This window comes from Apodemus sylvaticus, chromosome 11, assembly GCF_947179515.1.
Source record: "Apodemus sylvaticus chromosome 11, mApoSyl1.1, whole genome shotgun sequence".
In the NCBI taxonomy this organism is placed as follows: domain Eukaryota; kingdom Metazoa; phylum Chordata; class Mammalia; order Rodentia; family Muridae; genus Apodemus; species Apodemus sylvaticus.
Genome location: NC_067482.1, coordinates 24,142,146 through 24,168,963, shown reverse-complemented (window position 1 = coordinate 24,168,963; position 26,818 = coordinate 24,142,146). Strand labels below are relative to the sequence as shown.

Here is a 26,818-nt window from a genome sequence, read left to right as displayed (position 1 = left end):
AGTTCCAGGACAGCCAGGACTACACAGAGAAACTCTGTCTAAAAAAAAAAAAAAAAAATCTTACATTTATCTAATGAGCTATTTCATTTTTACCACTGTTTCTTTGAAAGAACATGTTTTCAATAAGATGTGATTTTCTGTCAATTAAATGTAAACATTGCACATTGCTTATCATGAACTAAAAGAGTCATATATGCGCCCTGTGCATATAGGCACATGCATACAGGTGCACATGTGTGCAAACCAAAAGACAACCCTAGATGTCACCTCTTGTCATTTATGTATTTATTTATATTTCATTGAGAGAACCACTGCCTGTACTCAGCACTTAGGCTGACCATCACACTAGGGATCGGCCTACCTTTGCCTTCCTAGCACTGGTATTACAAGTACATGAAACCACAACAGCTATAATTGTTTTGACTCGGGGCTTATGGATCAAACTCAGGTCCTTCTGATAGGAAGGCAAGCACTAAAGCGGTCTAGCTCCCTAAGCTGACTGCCTTTTGAAATACAAAGCACTGTTTCTTTGTACTTATCACTACTTAAAAATAAGACAGGAAATTACTGCCTTTCATTTTAATTGTTTTGAAATCTTATTTTGGAAGAAGGCATTGAATATGACTAAATTATAAACCTTGAAGTGGGTTACTTTGGATTAACTAACCCTACTGGCTCAATTCATGTATCCTTAAAATTTGTGATTGGCCAGGAATTGAGATGATAGCAGGAGAAGCAAAAAATTAATGACAGTAGACAGGCCATTGCTAGCTTTGATGATGGAGAAGGACCAAGTCTAGGATTATGGGTAATTAGGTAGGACAGAAAAAGCAAGGAGCAGCCCTTTACATACACACCAGAAGGAACAGAGCTACCCAAAGATCTTTCAGTCTGTCTGTCTCAATACCATGGAATTTCTGACATAAAGAACTACATAAGATTTTTTTAAAATAGTTGGAGAGATGGCTCAGTGGTTAGGAGCACTGATTGCTCTTCCAGAGGACCTGAGTTCCATTCCCAGCAACCACACGATGGCTCACAACCATCTGCAATGGGATCCCATGCCCTCTTCTGATGTGTCTGAAGAGAACAACAGTGTACTCATATACATAAAATAAATAAATAAAGCTATGTATTTAAAAAAAAATTTAAAAATTTAAGTGTGTTGTTTAATCTACTAAGTGTGTGGCAATTTGTAACAATAAAAAACCACAATCAGTATAGCAAGATATCAGAACAGTATATTTATTAACTAGTCAATATTCAAAAGTATTTATGAAGCTATAAAGAAAGCGCTATGGAAGTATTGAGTAGAGATTTATTTTCTGTTCCTCTACTTTCATCCTATACACATCCGTATAGTTATGTGAATCTGCATACCCCATAAAAATGACCAAGTAGCAGAGGAATAACTTGTTTTTGGTCTTTTACTTCTCCATGTATGTTTCTGCCTTAGGAACTTAAAAAAAAAAAAAATCAAGTGAGTCTGCCCTGAACTATACCTAGAGAGACTCCCAAGAAGAACCCCAAAAAGGTTAGTCAATCTTTAGAGGAGCTTTCTGTTGCTTACCTCGCAAAGCTAGGAGAAATACTAACAATTATAAAGTGATGCAAGAGTACTCATACTCTGAATTAATATGAATACTTACCAAGAGCTGACATATGTTTCTTGGGAATAGGCTCATTCCTCACCTCTTCACAGTCTTCCGTATTTCTTTTTGAACTTATTTGTAACTTGTCTTGGCAAATTGTTGACATATTCCTATTTCCACTTTTACTCTGTCCCATATGGAGCTCTTCAGCTACTTTAAGGTTCAATTCTCTCCTCTGCTTCTGTTTCTTAGTCCTTTTCCATGTGGATGGTTTTTTGGCATTCTCAGATTGCATCTTATTTTCTGTAGATCTACAATCATTTTCCAACTCATATGTCCAATTAGTTCCCAAGTTTTCTTCAACAGAGAGCTGGGCTTCCTCTATTGGGCAAGCCTTATCAGACTGTGTGTTACTTATAAAAGTCAATTTAGCTAAACTATGAGGTTTCTCTTCTGACTTCTTACCTGGACTCACTGCAATGTTTTCAGGAGATGGCACATGGTGGCTCAGATGTCTGCCTTTCTTTGGTATCGTCACCCAAGGTTGACTTGAAAAACTTCTATCTGACCTATCAATAATAAATTCATCTTCTAATAATTTCATGTCATTTGGAGGAGACGAAGGAGGTGGGGCTGCTGCTGTGTGCCTAACAACAGAGCTAAAACAAAAGGTTACTGTAACGCTTAGAGAGACCAAAGATTCATCTTTGTCTATTGAATAAATATTTTATACAGGAAATAACATCTCTATCTGCTTAAAAAGCAGTTCACACACCTCCTCAATTTTCTTTAATCTTCCCTGCATTTTATACTAATAAGAAAATCATAGAAACTTAAAGCTGGCATCTATTTTAATGCCCTTCATTAACTATATATACTAAAACCTTGAAATTCATAACTGTATAATTACAACCCAAATGTATTTACTTACAATAGAAAATGCATGCCATATCTATATATGTTTGATTAAATTATTTGGACAGATACCTATATTTCTTCATATCTAAAATGCAACAAGATTAAATATAATAAACCACCATACCTAATATTTTAAGAGAACAATATAACTGATCTTGAATGGTTTCTTGTTTTTTTCATATCTAACAGAATTCTCTCATAACAGCACCAAATACACAGATGTCAAATGAAAGAAATATAGTAATTATTCATTTATAGAAATGAACTATAACATACAAATTTGATCTTAAGGTTCAACTCTCATGCTTATGTTCATACATAGAGTGGGGAGGAAGTGCTAACAAAAACTGAACAAAAGAGAAATTCTATTCACCATAATGCAATATATTATAAAAATTTCCTAGTGTGCTTATTAGCACGCTGTCAGAAAAAAACAAATATATTATAAAAATTTCCTAGTGTGTTTATTAGCACGCTGTCAGGAAAAAACAAACAAACAAACAAACCTCTAAACTGGAAAGGTGTCTAAATTAAGAAACACATAAAGTAATAAAACTAAGGGCAGGAAGTAAAAGCTCAGAAGTAGACTTGAAAAACCCTAGAAGCCTAGTCTTTAAGAGAAAATAATAACTGCCAAACAAACATGGACTTGGCTTACACACTGCAATGTGTAATGCAGAAACTCCTCACTAGAAAAACTGAAAGGCACTTGATTTCTTCCAATAAAGGAAGCAGTAGAATTCTACCCTAGCTGCCATTAATTTTAGGTGTGGTCAGACCTTAGAAATCCCTATATGCACATTATTAAGTGCAACAAGTTGTTTAAGCAGATGGAGCACATTAAATTTTATTTTAGGACAAGTTTAGCCATCAGAGAAATATATATCAAAACTTGGAGACTTCATCCTTTGCTAATCAGAATGCCTAAGATTAAGAGAGAGAGAGAGAGAGAGAGAGAGAGAGAGAGAGAGAGAGAGAGAGAGAGAGAGAGAGGGCAAATATTGGCAAAATGTAGGAACATAGGTACACTCAAGCACTACTAATGAGAGAGCAAGTTACTTGAGCCACTATGGAAATCAGCATGGTGATTCCTCAAATAGCTACAAATAGAACTATCATATGAATCAATCATCCACTCTTGAGTATAATCCCAAAGGACTCTTTATCCTCTTATTAGAGGCACCTGCTCATCATATTCAAGGATGCTCTGTATCACAGCTGGGAATGATGGGATAAGACTGTTCTATTTTGTTGATTTGGGAAACTGAATGAATGATTAAGCGGGACAGCCAGGGACATCATATTGTGCCACTAGAGGTGACATTCCTAAATTCCCAATGGCTAAGAAATGGAAATATCCTAGATGTCTACCAACTGATGAATGCATAATGAAAATGTGATATACTATCACAATTTAATATTAGTCAGCCATTAAGAAAACTGAAACGTACCATTTCTATATTTTGCTCAACTTATGGACAAAGGCATGGAAGACAATAATAAATCCTCTGGCAACTCAGAACTCATGGCTCAGTATGAGTTTCTGATACATACAAGAGTTATCTCATACACACACAAATGAGAGGGGAGAGAGAAAGAAAACTAAAATTATGAGATTCAGAGTTACCCTGGAACAGAGCAATAACAACCCTACTAGCCACAACAGGCTAACAAAACACCAAGTGGTAGGAATGGGTTGCTTCTCTTGGAGTTGTTGGCCAGTTAGGACCCACAGTCTCCCAAACATTACAGAATATTGTCAGTGATGTTGGTTAGCCTTCAGAATTGACAATAAGACCCTATTACTGAAGACACCATCTATCTGAGTCATAAAATGACTCATCTCAGGATAGGCTCACTGATACAATCATGGTCTGAGTAGCACACAAGTAACCAACCACTCCCTAATTGGATTTAGCTGCCACTCCACAAGATGAAACCCGTACCTGGCACTGTGGCTATATAGGTCATAGGCCCCAGGGGACAACCTGCTATCTATCTTATTCTCTAAATGGACATATTATTAAACTGAGTCCTATTGGATTTCCTTATGTCCATACATTAATGCAGCTAGCTCCCAACCCCACTCAAGAGAAGCAAGTATTTGTAGTAGACAAAGGAGACCTACAACTGGTGCAAGTACGCAGAGAATTAAAGTGTAAAGTGTCCAGACCTAAAGGAGTATCTGTATCATGTCTGCTACTCTCAAGTAATCAAATAATTAAGGAGTCACTGACAGGGAGAAGGGAAAGGAATGCAAGAGTCAAAGCAAAAGTGGCCTACAGAGAAACAGCGTCCTCCAGACCTAACAGGGCAGCTACATATATGAACTCAGAGTGGTTGTGACAATATACACAAGACCTGTGCAAACTCAAATCAGCCCAGATAAGCACAAAATCCCACCCCTCACCAATGCTGGAAGAGGGAGACTCAGTCTTCTCTAAGGATGTAGCCCTAGTAAGTCAACTATGCTCCAGTGGCAGGCCACACATCCAAGAATATATGGGCAACACAATACAAATCTGACAGGTGTTTTGTTGTTGTTGTTTTGTTGTTGTTGTTGTTGTTGTTTTTTAAAAAAAGAGGCTACAAATCTACATTTGAAGAAAAACTGGGGTATGGATCTGGGAAGAGTTTGGCGAGGGATACAAATGAACTAAACACATTCTACAAAATTCTAAAAATTTTTTATAATTGAATAAAAAAAAAATAAAGAAAAAGATTTCTATGTTAAATAACATTGGGAATCCCCAGACACGGTTCACCGAATGAAAAAGAAGAAATGTCCAGAAGGACGGTTTCATAACTTTACCTGGATTTACTTTTCCTCTTGACAGTTTCTAAATACAATTCTGAAAAACTCTTTTTAGATTGTGGTTGAACTTCAGAGCTCAGATAATCTCTATTCTGAGTGATTTCCAATGATGTCCCTTCTTGTCCCTTGGATGTGTCATCCTCTATTTGTAAAGCATTGTTCTCTATTGCTCCTGTGTTCGAAATAACTTCATCTTCAAAGTTTAACCTGAAAGGTTAAAAAGGTAAGCCATATCCTTCCATGAGGCAAATTACACTCAGTACAAAGGTCTTCAAATAACAAAGTACCTTAAATAACCATTGGGGTTTTGTTTTGTTTTGTTTTGCTTTGTTTTGTTTTTGCACCCTAATAGCAAAATGGAAAGCTCTAAGAAATGGAACTGTGTTTATACCTCTGTTCTAGAAAGGACCTAATTCTCACCCTTGCAATTACAAATAGCATGTAGGAAACATAAACAGTTTCTGCCACACCAACTCCAGTACATTCTGTGTGACAAGTTCCACAGACTGAGGCATTAGGCTTCAAAGGGAGGAGGTCTCCTGGGACCGGTTGTGGAACTCTCTAGCTAGAGGATAATTCTGAGCCCTAGTTCATGGCAGTTTGTTTGCTTTCAATTTCCTCTCTTCCTTTTTCACAAAATGATCCTAATAGCCGAGTAAGATGGATAAGAATCCGTTCTTTGAAATAGAGTCACTGGCCCTTAAACTCTTTTCTAAGAACTACAACACTTTGTCTCAAAGTCATTTACATAATTACAACATAAAATAACCTCCCAACAACATGTAAATTTATATGGCTATGCGTGTGTAGATGAGGGTGTCTCTGACACTGTGGTATGGAAAGCATTGATTAAGTACAGTTTTAAATTAAATTTCAAGAAGTTTTTATAAGGTGAAAGCTAGATATTAGATAAGGATTACTCATGGAAATTCATTAGGACCTAGGGGGTATGACCAAATGTTCTTAAGGACCTTTGAACTCTCTTTGAAGGTTTGCTGCTAACTACAAGTGACTCTGTATTCTAATCAGGAAGATTGATATTATCTGTGATTGATCCTCTAAATCTGTTACATGGGAAACATTATACCTGATTGATTTTGCATTTCCTTGTGCCAAATGGTTAATTGTTCTTTGTGCCTGCTTCATTGGATACATCTTTTGAAATGGTGATACCAACTCCTCGTGTATAAAAGCCCTTGCTTGAAAGCTGCTAAATACATTCAGATTCAAACTGCCTCTGTGTTTGTTTCTGTTTATCATCACCGAATCCATGACGTCCTGAGTACCAAAAGCCATGATTCTCCCTTGGTCATGACTCCCCCAGCTAGGTCAGTCCAGGGCAAGTTTCTTATGAGGTGGAGAAAATATGAGCAACCATACACATAATTTATGTGCGAGCACGCACGTGTGTGTGTGTGTCTGTGGCCGTCCTTTAATGCTTTCCTTACTATTAAATAAAAACTAAAGCTAAGCAAAAAGTATTGCTTTCTCATAATATCACTTAAACCCTTGCTTCAAATCTACATAAAAGGCTAAATTAACATTTTTAATACAAGGATAAAAAATAATTTTTCATTACTTAAATAAAAATTACCTTTTCTTGGTTTTAAAAGAAAAGTCTGTGTTTGAGGACTGCATACACCCTGAACTCCTTGTGACAGAAGCCACTCTCTGTAGACCAGCAGATGGAACAGTTTTCGGCGACACCAACACGTTTGCATCCCGAAGAACCATAGGAGAGCCGACAGATGAGTACAATTCATCAGACGCACCACGCTGACCTGGTATTTTTTTACTTGACATCTTGTTTGACTGTGGTGTACTTTTGGAGACAGCATCAGTAGACAGACTTTTCTGATAAACATCATTAGCCTTAACTAAAACAAAATTATATATGATAGTTCTCGGTATTTTAAAATAGTATTTAAATCCAATGTACTTTTAAAATCTAACCATAACTTAATTAGAAGCTTGCAGAGAAGAACTTTTCATTAAGTTTAGATTCAAAGCCCTCTTAAATTTCCTAAGTACTTTAAGAGTACTAAGTACCTTAATTTACCAAACTAATGCACTGAAGGTCCACCCTAACTGCAGTTATGGAAAGACTGAAATCCTCAAACACGGGAACTCTAAATTTATGTCCAGTGTTGAGATATAATGCTTGTACATAGATAAAATAATAAAAAGTGAAAGAAATGATGAGCCTCTGCTATGTTTAGGCTAACAGCAAGTAAGTGCACATGGCTAGATGAGCATACATCCATCTATAGGTATACATGTAACATGTATGTAAGTACATATGTGCATACAGGTACCTATACATATACAGAATATACATACATACAGAAAATCACCTTCAGTCTTCAAATATCAAAGTAAAATGCCTATTAACTTGCTGCTTTATAAACAGCAAGTTTATAACTTGCTTTTTATAAGCTTTATTAACTCACTGCTCTAAAACACAAAGATTTAAAAAAATTAAATATAGCCAGGCAGTGGTGGCGCACGCCTTTAATCCCAGCACTTGGGAGGCAGAGGAAGGAGGATTTCTGAGTTCGAGGCCAGTCTGGTCTACAGAGTGAGTTCCAGGACAGCCAGGGCTATACAGAGAAACCCTGTCTCGAAAAACCAAAAAAACAAAAATAAAAAAATTAAATATAACAAAATGGGCTTTTGGCTCAGTGGTGAGATGTCATTTTCCTGCTTCTCCCTCTTAACACAACTAAATTTCTTAGAAACCATCCATTCATCAACAATAACAAGGCTCTGAAACCTGAAAGCAGGGAAACTCCCTAGAAAACTGAAGATTTAAGGAAGAATTCACAACATGGTTTCTCGGGCTTTGTGTTCACCTCCCATTTGCCCCTGGCACCTAAGAGGTCTGAAACCCAGAACCAACAATACACAAAGGAAGGAGGGAAGCCATATTATCTCAGTAAGAACATACCCTAAAGGAAACCTCCAACCCTTGCTACACAGCATGGGCTCTATAACACGGAGGCTCCATTCTGCCTGAAGTGCTAGGTTGTGCCCTTCAACTCTAGCATCTTGAAGGCATTATATATACATTCATGCATATATGTGCGTGTATATATATACATAATACTATATATAGCAAAATATATACACACAATATATGGTATTATACATAATATATTATAATATATATTATGTATTATGTACATAATATATAATGGGCTTTTGGCTCAGTGGTGAGCCAAATGTATTATGTATTATGTAATACATATTATGTATCATATGTATTATGTACATAATATATATTATAATATATATGCATATATTATATATTATAATATATAATATATACATGTATTATGTACATAATATATATTATAATATATACATATATTATGTATAATACCATATATTGTGTGTATATACATATGTGTGTATGTGTATATTGTACTAGATATAGATATTGATATAGATATATTGTAAAAGACAGAAACAAAACTGATGATTCTCAGAATTACTACTACATGAAAGCCATACTGGGTAGAATTCTTAACAGTTATTGGGAACTGAATAAAACTGAAGTTCAAAGAAAAATTTTGTTGAGTGGCAGCCAAATAAATGAAAATATTGACTTTGAATTATACATCCTATAAACCTAGAGTGTTAACACTATATTGACTTAGTAAAAAAAAAAAGGTCAAAGTTCAAAAGTGTATTAAATTTAATAGATTCAAGACAAAAAAATAATAAATTCAGAAGAGAAAAATTAATGAATGCATCTGACAAAACAAATATAAAGTATTATATCACTTTATAGATAAAATCCAGATTGTTCTGGATTTTACTGTATAAAATTCATATATAAAATTCATATATACTATATATAAGAATCATATATAATTCTAATATATTAATTATATTATAATTAAATATAACTCATGATATATAATATCATGATGGCAACAACTTTAATCCCAATACTTGGGAAGAAGAGACAGAGTGACCACTGAGTTAGGGACCCTAATCTCCACAGTGGGTCCCAGAGCTACATAGTAAGATCCTGTCTCAAAAATTAAATAAAAGCAATTTCAGTCACAAACAGTGCTAAGCAAGCGTCCAACAGGAGTTCCATCCCTGGAAGCCATGTGACTGAGGAAGGAGGGAGTACTTCAGAGTAACCATCTGACCTCCATATGCATGCCATGACACACAATCACAGTACCATAGCCACACCAACATGAGTAAGGCAAAAGTTTAAACAGAGAGCGATCACTTAGAAACAGACATGGCCCAAGGGCAACCACATCACATACATGCTAGTACTTTTTAAATTTATGAGCACCAATGAAGGTATGGAAGGGTCCAAGAATTCCCCCAACAAAATGATAAAAGCAATGACTAAATTTTTCATATAAATCTTTGAGTCTATTAGCTCAAACAGAATAGTACTCTTCTAATTTGAAACAAAGATAAGGAAAATGTTAAAAAAAAAGTAGCAGCACCTATCCCAAAGTAAGAGAAAGAAAAGGCAAAGGGGTGAAAAAAACCCTACCCTAACCACAACTATCCCTAGCCTGACTCTGATCTTGTATCCTGGCACAATGTATACACAGTCTTTGTCCTCAAGCTTTTTTTTAAAAAACTGGATATTTTCTTTATTTACAGTTCAGAATGTTATTCCCTTTTCCAATTTCTCCCCCCTCATCCCCATCCCATCCCTCCTCCTCCTGCTTCTATGAGGGTGTGCCCACTCCCACCTCCCACCCACCCCCACATTCCCCTACACTGAGGCATTGAGCCTTCAGAGAACCAAGGGCCTCTTCTCCCACTGATTCTCAACAAAGCCATCTCTGCTACATATGTGGCTGGAGCCATGGGTCCCTCCATGTGCACTCCTTGGTTAGTAGTTTAGACCCTAGGAACTCTGATTGGTTGATACTGTTTTCCTTCCTATGGGGCTGCAAACCCCTTCAGCTCCTTCAGTCCTTTCTCTAACTCCTCCACTGGGGACGCTGTAATCAGTCCAAAGGTTGGCTGCGAGCGTCCCCCCTCATATGTCAGGCTCTGGTAGAGCCTCTCAGGAGACAGCTGTATCAGGCTCCTGTCAGCATGCCCTATTGGCATCCACAAGAGTGTCTGCGTTTGGTGACAGTATATGGGGTGGATCCCCAGGTGGGGCAGTCTCTGGATGGCCTTTCCTTCAGTCTCTGCTACACACTTAGTCTCCATATTTGCTCCCTTGAGTATTCTGTCCCCCTTCTAAGTGTGTATGCTACCAACCTGATCCACCAGCAGCCTCACTCGATTCTGCAGAAACTTGCAGAAACGTTTCTTTGTTCCTTGACGACTCCGGGACTGACTTTGAATGTGATGCTTGGCACTAAGCACAGAAGAAAGACATGTGATGGACTTTTATTATATTGTCAGTTCTGAGTAGACACATGCTTTTAAACAACAAAGTAGCTGAAGAAAGACCAACAAAGACCTACTCAACAGTGAGGAAATAAACAAACATGGGACACTGCATAATAGCTTTAACAGTTAAAGCACCAGACATGATTATATGTTCAAAAAAGCAAGTTCATAGAAATACACAATGATGTCATTAACGTAAAGTTAAAAAGGTAAAAGAAAATATGAAACAAGATGGGTGGTGGTGGCACACACCTTTAATTGCAGCACTCGGGAGGCAGAGGCAGGTGGATTTCTGAGTTCAAGGCTAGCCTGATCTACAGAGTGAGTTACAGGACAGCCAGGGCTACACAGACAAACCCTGTCTTGAAAACAAAACAAACAAAACAAAACAAAACAAAAAAAAAAAAAAAGAAAATATGAAACAATACAATACTTAGGAATTCACTCTATGTAAGAAAGTGTTAACTCAGGACACCTAATCATTTTAGGTGCTCTCTTAAAGGACTAGCCATTGCTAGGAATCTACGAAGTTGTTTTGACAACAGTACTTTAACAAGTGGTAAGTCTGAACCTGTTGTCTACAGTCTTCCTTAATGACTTATAGTGAACACTCACTTTGTTTCCTTCTGGAATTATGTTTGATGGACAGGTGATGACCATGGAACCAGACCACAATAAAAACAGTATTAGAAAATAACGGGGCTGGAGAGATGGCTCAGTGGTTAAGAGCACTGACTGCTCTTCCAGAGGTCCTGAGTTCAAATCCCAGCAACCACATGGTGGATCACAACCATCTGTAATGAGATCTGATGCCCTCTTCTGGTGTGTCTGAAGACAGCAGCAGTGTACAGTGTACTCAGATACATAAAATATATAAATAAATCTTTAAAAAAAAAACAGTATTAGAAAATAACATGCATGATTGTATTTCACGGATGTACACTAAGTGACAGGGAACTAAGTGTATATGCATATTATTCTTCATGCCTAACATCCATGTCTCCTTGAACAGTGACGGGGCCTGAAGACTTGATGCCCTATCCCCTTATGAACCTATCCGTATAGTATAGCTATACTAAAGCTCAAACTTCATTTCCCTCTCTCTCTCTCCCTCCTTCCCTCCCTAACTCCTTTCCCTCTCTTCCTCCCTCTCTCTGTCTCTCTCTTTAAGACGTATTTTACTGGGCTGAAGAGATGGCTTAGCATTACGATCAAGTACTACTTTTCCACAGGACCCAAGACTGAGCCTCAGGACCTCCATCAGTGACTCTCACACACCTGTAACTCCAGCTCTAAGAGGAACTAGTATCTTTGGTCTCTTCAGGCACCTGTACTCACATACATACATATACGCAATTAAAAATAACAAAATAGATATGAAGATGTTATCTTTATTCACATGTATCTCTGTGCCTGTGTTTGGAGATAGTATGAGGGTCGGGAGGTCATGTTCCCTGGAGCCTGAGTCGGCAGCTGGGAGCCAACAACAAGATGCTGAGACTGGACTCAGCCTCCTGGCAGAGCAGCAAATGTTCTCAAGCCACTGAGCCACCCACAGATTCCCTGAATTAGGTCTCTCACGTGAAGGCTGCAGTTAGAAAGTCCCCACCTGGATAAAAACCTTACCACATACAAAATCTCTACTGTTTTGAATTTTCTTTCAAAGGAGAATATATATATAATGTGAATCAAAAATGAGCCTAATAACAAGTATAAAAAGGAGTCAACAAAGTTAAACCTCCTTTTTAAAAACACAGCAGACTTGGTAGTCCTGCCACCACCTTCACTTAAGCATAAGGAAATGCTTAAGCAGAAATGGGCAAGAGGGCAGCATGATGGATCCTGACAGCATTACAAACACTTTAGGGAGATATTACCAACTATGTGAATAAATTTGAAAATGACTCAAAACCCTCAACTCTCTACCATTACAACCTGAGTAAAATCTTAGCCTTTCATCATATTCTGTATCTTATCTTGATCATAGCTGTAACAATTCATCAAAATGTACATTTAAGCCGGGCATGCTAGAGTACAACTATAATCACAATACTCAGAAAATTGAGGGACAAGGAAGGATCAGGAGTTCAAGATCATCCATGCTACACAGCAAGTTCAAAGTCAGCCTAAACCACACAAGACCCTGGCTCAGAATTCTTTGTCAAGCCAGGCATAATAGTGTGCTGTAATCACAGTACGTAGGAGACTGAGGCCAGAGGCTCATGAGTTCAAGCTCAAGTGAGACACTGTCTCGAGTTAATTAATAATTACATACATACACACACACATAAATACACTCATACATACATTCATACATTCATACACACACACACACACACACACACACACACACATATCACAGCCAGAAAAAGAACCTTCCAAGCCTGAAGAGAAACACTTCTCTCAGCTAAATAGAAGATAGATTAATGCCTGTATCTACTAGCTAGAGAGGAAAAGCACCCTGAGTTAGGAAACACGTAAGAAGCGTCCCACCACCACCACCACCACCACCACCCCCACCACCCCCACCACCACCACGACCACCACCACCACCACCCCCACCACCACCACCACCACCACCCCCACCACCCCCACCACCCCCACCACCACCACGACCACCACCCCCACCACCACCACCACCACTACCACCACCCCCACCATGACCACCACCCCCACACCCCCACACCCCCACCCCCGTTAAGGAATGAAGAAAACTAGCTGCAGACCATATATCATTAAACCTGTCGTCATTACCCTGGAAGCTCTAAACTGTCATTTGTTTATACTGTGTTTACCTAAGTGTCACAGTAGGGTGTTGCTGAACTACTGCAACATGCTTCATTCTACCTAGAAAAGGAATCTCATAAAGTAATATCTATAAGAACATTCTCAGATGCAAACATCTGAAATATTAAAGTAAACTTGAACAAAGAAGTCAATTCATTATACACATGTATAAAATTGTCAAAGTAGAAACTTATTTTTTAAGAATTTAGTGAACAAGTCAAGTTCCCAGGAAATTTAAAGTTGGCTTTAACTTTCAAAGATCAATGTAATTTCTCATAGTATAAAAGGTCTCTCAACTTCTGAAACATATGCTTGTCTACACTCACTAAAACCAAAGACTAGCTATACAAGTACAGACCAGCAAGCAGGATGGTGAACTCCAGGCCAGCATAGCCAGTGTACCTAAGTTCTAAGTCACCTTGTAGTAGAATACTGTCTGCTTATCAGCTTTTAATAAACTTCACATCTAGAATTATATGCTCTTTCTAATTAGTACTATGTTTCCAAATAGTATGTTTTGGAACACTAGCTTCAAAAACTTTATAAGTAGGAACGTGGCTCAGTGAACCAAGTACTGTTTGGCATGCGCAAAGCCCTGGGTTCAAACACAGTGCTTGGGGGAAAAAAACTAACTAAAATTTACTACAATAACAAATCTAGATAACAAATCAACCTATCCTTTTAAGGCACATAATCAACCAAAAATAGTTTTTGTGGACAGCATCCTGTCCTATCAGTCTTTAGAAAACACTAAACTTGTTAGTCTGATCAGGAACTTTAAAGCTGCCCATTTTCCTAAAACTCTATGAATTAGTTTAGAAGAAATGAAAATGATTGTTATAATTTTGTATTTGTAATTCCCAATTTCAAACACTAGAAATACAAAACCAAAATTTTATAATACTTCCAAAGTTATGAAATTCAACAGAAGCAAAGGATTCTCTTTAAGTAAGACAACTAAAATGTACACAAGAACAGTGTTTCAACGCCATTCATTGAAGCACCCAGCCTCCATCGGTTCTCCGGTTCGACTTACCGCTTTGCCTGCTGATTGACTATAACTGACTTTCTCTTTAGGTGTTGAAGTAGTCAATGACTCTGTAGAATCTGTAATAAAAATCATTGACAAAACTTATAGAGTAGGGGAAAAGAAACAAGCTGGAATACAACGTTCATAAGAACATTGGATAGAAGCATTTGGGTAGAAGAGCCAGGTAGACTTCTGGGAATTCAAGCCTAGCCTGGTCTACATACTGTCACTCTTAAAAGATTCTAATTGAACAATTAAAGTGGCTCTAAATCAGTAGTTCTCAACCTGGGGTCATGATCCCATTTGGGGTCATATTAGCAGATGACATTCTGCATAGCAGATATTTACATTATGATTCATATCAGTAGCAAAACTACAGTTATGAAGTAGTAAGAAAATGATTTTACAGTTGGGGGTCACCAGGCCATGAGAAACTGTATAAAAGGGTCGCAGCATTAGGAAGGCTGACATGTGAGGTACTGTCAGTTGACTCTTTACAACACAATTAGCCAAAGAAACAGACCTCAATGCAATATCCAAGCATTCTTACAAGCATCAGAAACAGAAAAGAAAACCAAATTCCTGAAAATTTTTCAGTTCTTTTCTATCTATAATGAAGATGTTTTTTCTGCTGTCTTACTTTTTGTATTAACAAAACATCTGAAACTGAATTAGGGATGTAGCTTGGTGATCGAATGCTTTCCTAACCACAATGCCCTGGGTTTCATACTCAAACTTGCAAAATAAATACAAGAGACTGAGTGACTTAAAAAGAACAGAGGCTCCAGAGGTTTTGTACCTACAAGAGTCTTTATTTTATAGCAGGCGAGCAAGAATCAGAACTGAGAGTGTAGGCTCACTCCTCAGAGGCCACATCTCTGAGCACAGCTTCACTGGAGCCAGTGTTCCCGCACGCACGCACGCACGCACGCACGCACGCACGCGACTGCAGGTGAAATGGGAAAGCACAGCATCGCACTCTGCACTTCCTGAGCCTGCTTGGCCCTCACAACGTTCTTTGTGCTGATTCATCACTTCATAATAAATAAAGGTAAATTACTTTATTGTAAAGTAATAATACATCATCACTTTATAATAAATGTAAATGTTATTTACCTCAAATTCAAATGATCCCTAGGATTCTATACTTATTTCCATTATACTTTTCCCAATATAGAAATGCTTGGATCTATACGTATCTAATTTTATTGGTTTTTATTTTCCAGATTTTACAATATTTACATATGAGGCATAAAAGTTATGTACATTTCACATGCACTTTACATCAAAAAACTGAAGGTAATTCTGTACATAAAATGAAATTCCACAGAATTTTGCATTTGTGGTATAATATTCACTTGGAAACGTCTACATTTCAAAGCAATTATAATCTTGGATTTTCACATTAGGAAAATATTTTCTTTAGTGAAAAGTATTGGGTCTATGGAATCCTAAATAACAGGAATCTAGTGTGAATTACAGATGACATATTCCTGTGGCTGTATCAGTATTCTTCTCACTATACCAGAAGGTATAAAAAGGACTGTTTATGTGTTTAAAATTATAAAGAAGTTGTTAAATGTAGCAGACGTGTTAGCATTTAAATCTATAGAACATTAGTGATAAATTTGTTTTCATCTATACCATCTCTGAAAGACCATCAAGAAATAAAGCCTTACCCTGTTCTTCAAAACAATCTTCTAAGATTTTCAACATGTTCTCGCCTTTCTTTGTATGAATGTTGGATGCTCTAATAAAAAAGATCAAGGAAATTATATCATTTCTGTAAGATGTTTTTAGTCATATTATTGTCTGCTTGAAAATGTTAACCTTAAATAAGAAGAAATATCTCTACTATTTGAACACAAGACACTCAATATTCTAAGAGCCAATCAACCCATCCTATCTGTGTGCAATATTAACAGAAGTCATGTAATTGTCTACTCAAAGCTGAATATCTGCATCTAAACTTGCTTCAGACAATTGCTATATTTCAATAACAATTCCTGATTTTGAAGAAACTAAATTGGTTCTGAATGTTTTGCTTTTGTTTTGGGATCTGAACCCAGGAGCTCTGGCATCATAGGCAATTTGTCTACCTCTGAGCTATAGTTACAGGCATGCATGCTTCTTTAAGGAAACTTTTACAGGCACCAGTCTCAACAGCTCCAAGGACATATCTTCTCTGCAACTTTTCAAGTACACTCTGTATTCAACAGTATTAATTTAATTAATCAGCAATTTATGAATGAATAGAAATAGCTTAATTTAAATGTATTGATTTAATATTACGTATACATATTTATTCATCTTTTTCTGGTTCTATACCTACCCACTCATGTGTTTATGCTTCTGTTTAGAAATGACTGTGATACTCTGTCCCAGCTTCGTTTGTCTGCCTAGACACTTCCTTCCCAGTCTTCCACAGGCCCAACAGCCACATCCACCTTAGCATCACTCTTGGGACTGTCCATGACCCTGACTGTGGTCCAGACATAGTAAGTGTGTAACTGATTTTTGTGGAAGTTTAAAACTAAACCTAAAGCTGGGCAGTGGAGGCGCACACCTTTTAGCCTGTACTCAGGGGGCAGAAGGCAGCCTGGTCTACAGAGCGAGCTCCAGGGCAGCCAGAGCTACACAGAGAAACCCTGTCTGGAAAAATAAATAATAGCAACAATCACAAAATACAAATCAAAAATAATTGTCATGAAGTGTCTGGAAAATACTACTGAGCTTTGCAAGAAAGCACATGGTACTAGGGCATTCCAAATCCCGCACTAATGTGGGCTCCCTTTCCCCAGCACTGATGTAACTGTGGTTTTGTCTTTAAAAAAACTGCACCCCGAGAGCTTGGTCACCAAGAGACTTTTCAGAGGCAAGAATCTGCTTGTTGTGTGGCCATTAAAGACTTAAAACTTTAATGATTTAATCAGTGTGCTTGTCAGTAACTATCTTGTGTTCATCATTTCAGTTTCTTTGTGTGTTTATTCTGTCCAATGTATTGCCTCTGGAGGTTCAGTATCACAACCAGAGACAGGCTACTGAGTGGTTTGGTAACCATTCAGAAATACATCTACTTCTCTCTAACTGCCTTCGCTCCTTATCACATCCTATCGCTCCTAACTCATGTCCAGCAATCTTGTCTTTTGTTTCTAAATTTGTGTCATTTAAAAAATAAGTATCCATAGAAATGGAATTGTGAGATATTTTGCACTTACTCTTTTTACTCAGTATAATTCTCTAGGAAGTAACACAAGTTACTGAATGAATGAATTTGTTCTTGCAATTATTGCTTAATAATATTCTATGCTACAAATATATCATAAAGCTTAACCATTTCCCTGAAGGTTTCCCTAGATAGATTTTGGTCAGTATAATTTAAATATACACCTCTAAAAGGGGTTGGCAGATTTTTGTTTAAAACTACTCAAAACCTTTAAATGTTTCACTAATATCAAAAACACAAATTTTATATAATTTCTTACATCGTTAGCTGCACTTCATGGCTAGCTAAGTTATATATAAAAAACCTTTATAACATAAACTGTCACTTTATTATCTATCCTATTATAAGTAATTCTTTTGCCCATTAAGTAATTTTACTAGTAGTACAGAAAAAAAAATTTTTACAGTCCAGACTTATTGAAATAAGTAACTTCATTAATATTACTATTCAGTACTATTCAGTGTTCAATGCTTCTGGTACATGATTCTATGTAAGTATTTTTTCTTACTTCCACTAAGCCATTATACAACTTGTGTTAATATTTCTCTCATATAAAATAACTAAAAAATCAAACAATCAATGGGCATAGAAATTAATCAGTCAAGGTAACAACTTTTTTATCTTCACATCCATTCTCTAAAGATGAAAAAAAGTCACCTTAAAGGTTCAAGTATAAGCCAGGCAGGTGTGCATCAAGTGGTACACACCTTTAATCCCAGCACTTGGGAGACAGAGGCAGATTTCTGAGTTCAAGACCAGCCTGTTCTACAAAGTGAGTTCCAGGACAGCCAGGGCTATACAGAGAAACTCTGTCTCAAAAAAACAAACAAACAAACAAAAAAGTTCAAGTATAAACATGTTACCCGGAAGGCCGGCAAAATCTTCTGTGGTAGTTCTTTAGATGATCCTGAAAGAAAAGTTAACTATCAGTTTTTTAAACTATAATCAAATACAACTCATCTTCAAAATAATTCCAGTACAAAACAGTATTAATAAGAGAACATATTTTTCATGCACTTATTTAACAAGTATCTGTCAACTGTCCAATATAATACTATAAAGAATTCTAGAGGCAGCAAGATGGCTAAGTAGGAGCTTGCCACATTCCAAGCTTTAATCCCTGGAAACTGAAAAGCTTCTGCAAGGCTAAGGACACCATCAACTGGACAAAATGGCAGCCAACAGAATGGGAAAAGATCTTCATCAAGCCTACAGCTGACAGAAGACTAATATCCAAAATATAAAAAGAACTTGAGAAATTAAACACCAACAAACCAAATCACCCAATTAAAAAATAAGGTACAGATCTAAACAGAGAATTCTCAATCTCTTAATAGACAAGAAGCACTTAAAGAAATGGTCAATGTCATTAATCATCAAGGAAATGCAAATCAAAACAACTCTGAGATTCCATCTTACACCCATCAGAATGGCTAATTTCAAAAACTTAAGAAATAGCACATGCTGGCAAGGATGTGGAGAAAGAGCAGCACTTCTCCATTGCTGGTGAGAGTAAAAATATTACAACCACTTTGGAAATCAATAGCTTGGTTTCTCAGAAAATTGGGAATAGTTCTACTACAATACAAGACCCAGCTATATATGCCACTGCTGGGCATATACCAAATGATGCCTCACCATATCACAAGTGGGAAGGTCTTCCCCTTTTCTGAAAGGTCTTCGACTGGGATGTAAGTGAATAAATAAATTAACTAATGTAAAAAAAAAAAAAAAACCATAAACAGGGTAAAGATTTTGTCTAGAGATAATTAATCTTTTCTACTAAACTATGTGCCATATTAGCATACCCAAAAAAGGCTGTGCCAGGAATGGAGTTCAGTTGGTAGAATTTTTTCCTAGCACTCTAGAATCTCTGAGTCAGATCCCAGATCTGAGAGGAGGGTGGTTTTAACTTTTAATCCCAACATTTACAAAGAATGGACAGGAGAGTTTAAGGCCAGCCTGGGAAACATGAGACCCTGCCTCAAAACCACAAGGGGGTGTGTGCCAAAAGCTGGACATGATGATCTTGCAGACCCATAACCCCAATACGTGGAAGGATGAAGGAGTTCAAAGTAATCCTTGCCTACACAGTGAGTTCTTGTTCAAGGCCATCCTGGGCTATACTGTCCCCAAAGCAAACAACAAAAAAAGATATGCCAGATAAATAAGACCAAAAACAAAAACAACAACAACAAAAAAACCATAATCTTCATAAAGTATTTAAAAAGCGGAAGATGAAATCTACTTCACAGGGAGCAAACTAAAGAAAAAAGATGTTCAATAACTTGGCTTTATATGAGTTTTCTTTTAGTGTCAAGATTAAACCTAGGAAACATAAATTCTGGAGAAATACTCTACAGCACTATATGACAGACCCATAGCTGTAGTCCCACTATTTTTACAATAGTCCCACTATTATTTATTTGATGGAAACATTTAAAGCAAACACTCAGGTCTCTTTCTGGTATTCCTCAATGTGAGGCACCAAAATAAACCCAATCCTGAGAATGTTAAATTAAACAAGCTTCCAAACCCTAAGTTATGAAAACTTCTAACTTCAGTAAAATTGAAGGATCATAAATCTGCACACTGCGACACTTTTGAAACATGAACCCCTGTACAATGGTCCCTCTTCCTCTGCTAAGCAGAAAAAAAATCTAGGGCAAACTAGGTCCCCTGCTCATGAATACTGAGCAACTACTAGAATGTCAGTGGCTTAGGCACACTCAGAAGCAGGGGGTCACCAAGACAAAGACGGCTCCTTAACTCTGAGTTCAAACTGCCAACTTCAATTTATCCTTCAATTGATGTCAACTTAAGTTTCTTCCACTACGACACTGTACTTCTCATAAAAACTGTGCAAAAAAATTTTTTTGGTTTGGTTTGGGTTTGGCCTATACATACCCACTAAGTGCCCTGGAGCACTCTCCATCCTCCCCATCCTAACTCTAACTCTAAGCCTACTCAGGTAAAAACAAAAGGTCCTTTGAATATGTCAAAATATGTCTATGGTAGGAAATTATCTTGAAAACCCTTATAAAAATATCTGAGAACGATCTCCAGCTCATCCCTTTATTTTTCTTCTAAACAGACAACACACAGATGTCAGAAGTACAAAGCTCAAAACAGCTGTAGGGCTATGACTGGTATATGATAACTGGCATTTGTTAAGTGTTGTTCTATATGGCTTTAATGTTTCTTTTCTCTGATCATGTGCAACGTGAACAATATACATGATTTTGCAGAATACACACTATACTGTATTTTCATACACGTTCAAGCGTGCATACACACACACACACACAAACTACATGATCGAAACCATCAATGATGCTTTTCTTTAAAAGATAAATTGAACTGTTAGGTTAGGGCTGAAATAAGGCATAGTTATCATACAAAACTTGGAATGAATATCAAGTGTGTCAAGAAACATAAAGTGGCAAGTTATGGGCCATTCTAAGATTCAAAGTTGGCACCTTTTAAAATATGGTTGCCTTGCATATAAAGCTTTAGCATCAACAGGTGTCCCGTAAATATTAGAATCTTCACATAAAATAGTATCTTGACAAATAAAGTAGAAGAACAGCGGGTTTCGTTTTGTTTTGATGGAGAAATTAATACTCGAGGTTTTCCAGACTATCAAGGCTGACTTGTATACAACAGTCTTGAGCATTTGTAACACCGAAAAACGGAAAACGGCTGAAATTTAGAAACTGGAACAACCTTTTCAGAGAAAAAAGCAGGCACGGATGAGATTACGATGTGAACCCTTGGGACTAACAGTCCAGTTACTTCCGGTACCGGTACACATCTAATTTGTTACCTGTGCAGCTTTCAATCCAACCCAGACAAGCCCCACACCACCCGGACAAGCCGGACACCCCCGACAAGCACCCGCCCCGCGTCCGGACCGCTCGAGCACAGGGCGACCGACCCAGTGCGCAGGTCCGGCCCAGACCCGCACTTACCAGATGGAAGGAGGCCATGGTCCCGACCCACTAGGACCGACAGAGACCTGAGAGGGAAATTCAAGCAGGCCAGGGTTCCTGGGAGGTTAAAAGTCGCTCAGCTAGAGTTAGATTGCGGACGGAAGCTTCCCAAGAGCTGCGGGAGCAGCACTTAAGGCTTGGCGGTAAATAAACAGCAGCGACAAACCCAGAGGGGGGTAAAAAAAAAAAAATTTTCAAATGAGCCACGCATGCGCAAAAGTCTACCTCAGCCGATATAATCCGGGCGGTCGCGCTTTTAGAGTCCCGCCCTTGGTCCCACCCACTCGCCTGTTACCTACCAACCCGCCTTTCTCAGTTCGCCCCGCCCTTCTGCCCAACGCCTTGCCCTTCTGCCTTCGTCCCACCCTCCTACTCATCGTCCACCTCCTCGCTCTGCTCTTGGCCGCGCCTCTCGCCCTTCGCCGCGCCTCTCGCCCGTCGCCACGCCCCTCGCCCGTCGCCACGCCTCTCGCCCGTCGCCACGCCCCTCGCCCGTCCGCCTGGCCTCTCGCCGGTCGCCACGCCTCTCTCCCGTCGCCACGCCTCTCCACGGTCTACTCGCCCTGGGGATGGGCGGGCGCTCCTGCTCTCCAGCTTCTGCTTTCTTCAGCCACTTTGTTGTGTCTATAGCTGTTAGTATTTAGAAAGCAGGTATAGACCACCACCTGTGCTCGTTGAGATAAATGTATAATACATCCCAGCAGTTCTATTTCGGATTAATAGGTAATACTAAAAAAGAATTAGAGGTAGAAATTGCTGGCGGCGTTTTGAGCAGATTACACTACGCAGATTCTTCAGCTGCAACCCGCCTATCTATACATTATTTCTGAAAGTTGTAATGACTTTCTATCTTTTTTCAAGTGTTTAGAAATTACTTATGAAGCATCATTACAACCAAGATGATTGGCATAAATTATATCTGCATATCAGTAGAACGAACATAGAATTTTTTAAAGAGAAAGTGGCTGTGCTTTGTCTTATGCAAAAATGAAGGTAATGACTCCGATTGGAAAACAAGAAAAATATACCGATATGTAGTTTGTCCTGTCCACGTGACCCTAGGTAACTAAACAGGTCACCCTAGGGTCCCGTGGTCGCAACCTGTCCCTGATCTATTTCCTAAGGAGACGGAATAAATAAATACATAAATGAATAAATAAAGACTGGAGCGTGGGGCGATGTCTCGGTGGTCAAGAGTGCTTGCTGCACTATTAAAGGAACAAAGTTGGGCTCCCAGCACACACAAAGCAACTCACAACCTTGTATCGCACCAGTTCCAGGGCCTCTGACGCCCTATGGCAACAAGCACGCACGTGATGTCCTTCCATACATACAGACAATAGATTATTTTAGAGTGGTGGGGTTTCATAGGAGCTAAAAGTGCTCGAGACTGCAGCGAAGCTTGCCGGGCTTGCCAGTCAGATCCGCCAGAGGGCAGCAGAGGTGCTGCAAACTTAATTACTTATTAATCCTATTCTCCAACGGGAAGCTACAAAATCCAGGCAACCTGTAAATTGTACAACAGCTACAACTAGATCTCAAAGAGGAGTCAGATGGTCCTGGCAGCTGAAACAGAGGCTTTCTCCTGTGTTGAAAATGATTGTGGAGACTGTTGTCCTCGATTGCACTTTGTGGGAATTTTGAACAAGACCTGAGATAAAACAACAACCAAAAAAACGTAAGGGTATTATGCTGTATCGCTCAACATGCAGACAACCGCTTGCTGAAGAAGCAGTTGAGAGTGAATCGACACCGGAGAGTCACATCAAAACGTCCAGAGTAAACATGGATTTTGGCTTTGATGCCTTTGTAAATAACAAGCATAAGCAATCTGTGAACTCCAGGAGAATAATCGAAGGTGGTAGTGGGGGTCTGAGTATCCCAGCTGCTCAAGATACAGAGAACAGCCCTAATAGAGAGGGTGTAAACTCTCTCTCTCTGGCTGGTGACGCCATCCAGGATGACTTGCAAGCTGACTCCCTCCACCTTCCTCCGCATTATGCTCATGCAGCCTAACCTGAAGACCTGTATACAGTTGAAAACATTCTGTCCCGACCCCCGCAGAGTATGAAGCTCTTGAAAGTCCAAGTAAAACTTTCAGAAAGGTGGCATCAGAAGAAATAGCGAGGATGATTAAACAGGACATCTAGTGGCCTTTTGTCATCAAAATGCTAACATCCCCCAGAGAATGAGGAGAGGAGAGCGAAGCCCTCCAGGCCGAACGCATCCGGCTTCCTAAAACCCCCATCAAGTTCACAGCCCAGAAAGGCATAAAGGAGAAAGTGTGCTGGGACCTGAAACCCTACTCCACCACGCCCCCGCCCCCACCCCGCCCCGCCCCCACCCACACATCATCAAAACCCACCTGCTGGGGCGCTTTACCTACCTAACTTAAAGGAATGGCAGTTCACAGTGCTTAATTTTGAATTCTGTGAAGGCAACAACCACTGTGTGTGTGTGGTTATATGTGCCTTGCACATAAATGACTTCCAGATTTCCCTGATGGTGTTGCAGGGGAAAACACACACTATGTCCTAAATTTGGATCATCTGTAAATATTTGTTCATTCAAGATGACCCTAGAAAACCGTAAATGTTAAAATGCCAAACTTCACCCCATAGGTAGTACAGAAAAATAAGAGTGTGTAAAAGAAAGAAAATACAAAGAAAAACTGCCAGCAAAGTTATGGGGCAGAAATGGCCCTTAGCTGGAATAGGGGGGAAATTATTATATTGAAAAATACATTGAGAAGAGCAAAATGGAATCTCATTATGGGACACTTCTGATGTTAGAATAAAATTTCAATAATCCTATAGCCAAAGAGGGACTGCATTATTCTAGGATCAATTTAAAAGACCAAGGAACTGTCACCAGTCGTAGGATTAAAAGCCACGCGCCATCTGCCATTTAACAGCCTAGACAGTCTTGGAAGGATTGATGAAACCATGAATCTGGGGCCAAATTTGGGGGACCAGGGTTAAAGAAACTATAGAATTAAAGCTGCATTAAAGCAGTCATGACGCAAATTGAAAAAGTAGGAACCTGATAATGTAGGTCTCTAAGAACATAAAGGAAATGCAATCAGGAAGTCCCCACCGTTACAAAACGGCCACCTCGCAGAAGCCTCTGTGAATACTAGGCAACACCAAGACTGTTCACTGCTTCGGAGTTCAGACCACCTCACACCTAATATGATAAATTCCAGCACCACCGATGTCCCCTGGCTAAGTTGTGGATGTCCATGAAGCGAGTGAGCGGACACAGTAGCCTCCCGTCGCGTTACCATGGAAAAATCAGACGCTTATGGATGGATCATTCCTGCCTTTTTTTTTTTTTTTTTTTTTTTTTGGTAGGAAAAACCAAAGGCAGCAGCAAGAAATGATTCTGCTTCTCTTCTGCCTTGCCAATCATATTGGTTCTTCCCAGTCATACTTGGAAAGATATTGGAAAAATGCAGAGTGGTTTTTCTTTTTTTTTTTTTCTTTTCTTTTCTTTTTTTTTTTTTGGTTTGGTTTTTGGTTTTTGGTTTGTTTGTTTTGCTTTTTTCTCAACCCTTTCAGCTTCTGCAGTAAAGAGCAGCACACTGGGAACACGGGAAATGACCGTGAAGCATCAATCAACTGCTTCCTCCAGCAGGGCCAACTAAATTATCTTAAAAGAAAAAAAAAAGACTTGAATATTTTATATATTGAGTTTGCAGTGGTAAAAATATATTTTCTAAAAATTTGACTCATACAATGTAACTATTACTATTTCCCCAAAGTATCTATTATTCTGAGTCCCTGGTTTCTGTCTAAGCTAACAATAGCTAGTGGTTGAACTGATTCTGTATCTATTTGGCCTCTGGGTTAGACTTTTCAGCAGTGTGACCACACACCTGAGGAAACAGCTTAGCCTGGAAGGGTTTTATTTTGCTCATGGTTTCAGAAGTGTCAATTCATTATAACAGAGGGGATATGGCGGCAGATAGACATGCCACAGCAAATCCCCCCTTTATTCCATCCTGGGTCCCTGGTGTGCAAGACTTTCAGAGGGAGTCTTCTGGTCTTAGTTAAACTTCCCTGTAAATTTCCTTACAGACAGTATCTAGGAATGTTCTTTATTAATCTAGGTGTTCCTAAGCCAGTTGTCAATCAAGAATCACAACCTCAGCTAGGTGTGGTGGTGTATACCCTTGATCTCAGCACAGGCAGGCAGATCTTCTGGAGTTCAAGGCCACCCTGTCTTACAAAGTGAGTTCCAAGACAATCAAACAATCAAGTTGCAAAATGAGACTCTGTCTTAAAAGGGTGAGGAAGGAAGATCTATAACCTCCCAAACTACATCATATATATATATGCATAATAACAAATTACATTATAAAATAGTAGGAACATATAACTAAAACAAGTTCTTAGCACCTAAAAGTAATTCTTCAAACAATACTGAAAATGCTAAGGTTAGCAGATTATATTCTTAAACAGTGATTCTTCTCTTTTTTTTTCTGACCCAAATACTTCAGGAAAGCATGATCTGATTAATAAACGCTCATTGTGTTAATAATTACTGGGTAAAGAATGAGGGAAGAAACACTATGCTGAGTACCTGGGAGTCCCTGGGATTCTATTACAACAACATTCCTTTTCTCTACTGAAAATACTTTTATCCTACCAGAGTCAGTAAAAACAGACGGGAACTGAGACTGTGTGACTTGTAATTCATCCATGTATTCCAACTTGTGGTTAAAACTAAAGCTGGGGTTTTTTTTCCAGTGATGTGTTTTAAACACATGTGCGCACACACTCATACACATACCACACATATTTATAGCCATGTTTTATGCTTCATATTTATATAAAATATACTTACATATTTTATATGTGTGAAACATTTATATTTATATATTACATATTAGTTTATATATTTATACATATTCATATTTTTTCAGGACAAAAGTTCTAGGATACATTTCAAGAATACATTTGTAGACCAGACTGGTATAAACTCAGAAATTCTCCTTCCTCTGCACCCCAAGTGCTGGGAGTGAAGTCATGCATCTACCATGCCTGATATCACAATGATAGTCAA

At 38.4% G+C, this 26,818-nt stretch overlaps 1 protein-coding gene and 1 pseudogene across 7 annotated transcripts in view; one reads left to right on the top strand and one right to left on the bottom strand.

The window, feature by feature from the left end:
* Nucleotides 1-21,962, bottom strand: part of Cenpc (centromere protein C) — a 62,748-nt gene extending 40,786 nt beyond the window's left edge. For 3 of the 7 annotated variants that reach the window (XM_052199770.1, XM_052199769.1, XM_052199771.1), the window contains exons 1-8: nt 21,731-21,959; nt 18,623-18,666; nt 16,213-16,283; nt 14,540-14,610; nt 10,582-10,681; nt 6,920-7,202; nt 5,323-5,532; nt 1,650-2,251 (exon numbers count right to left, since the gene is read on the bottom strand). In XM_052199770.1, coding sequence (XP_052055730.1) covers nt 1,650-2,251; nt 5,323-5,532; nt 6,920-7,202; nt 10,582-10,681; nt 14,540-14,610; nt 16,213-16,283; nt 18,623-18,666; nt 21,731-21,748 — 1,399 coding nt within the window. In that variant the 5' untranslated portion in view covers nt 21,749-21,959. Of the gene's footprint in view, nt 1-1,649; nt 2,252-5,322; nt 5,533-6,919; nt 7,203-10,581; nt 10,682-14,539; nt 14,611-16,212; nt 16,284-18,622; nt 18,667-21,730 lie in introns of all 7 variants that reach the window. The other 4 variants (XM_052199766.1, XM_052199767.1, XM_052199768.1 and 1 more) reach the window with 2 other exon arrangements.
* Nucleotides 3,960-4,074, top strand: LOC127696929 (uncharacterized; annotated as a pseudogene).
* Nucleotides 21,963-26,818: the final 4,856 nt, after the last annotated feature.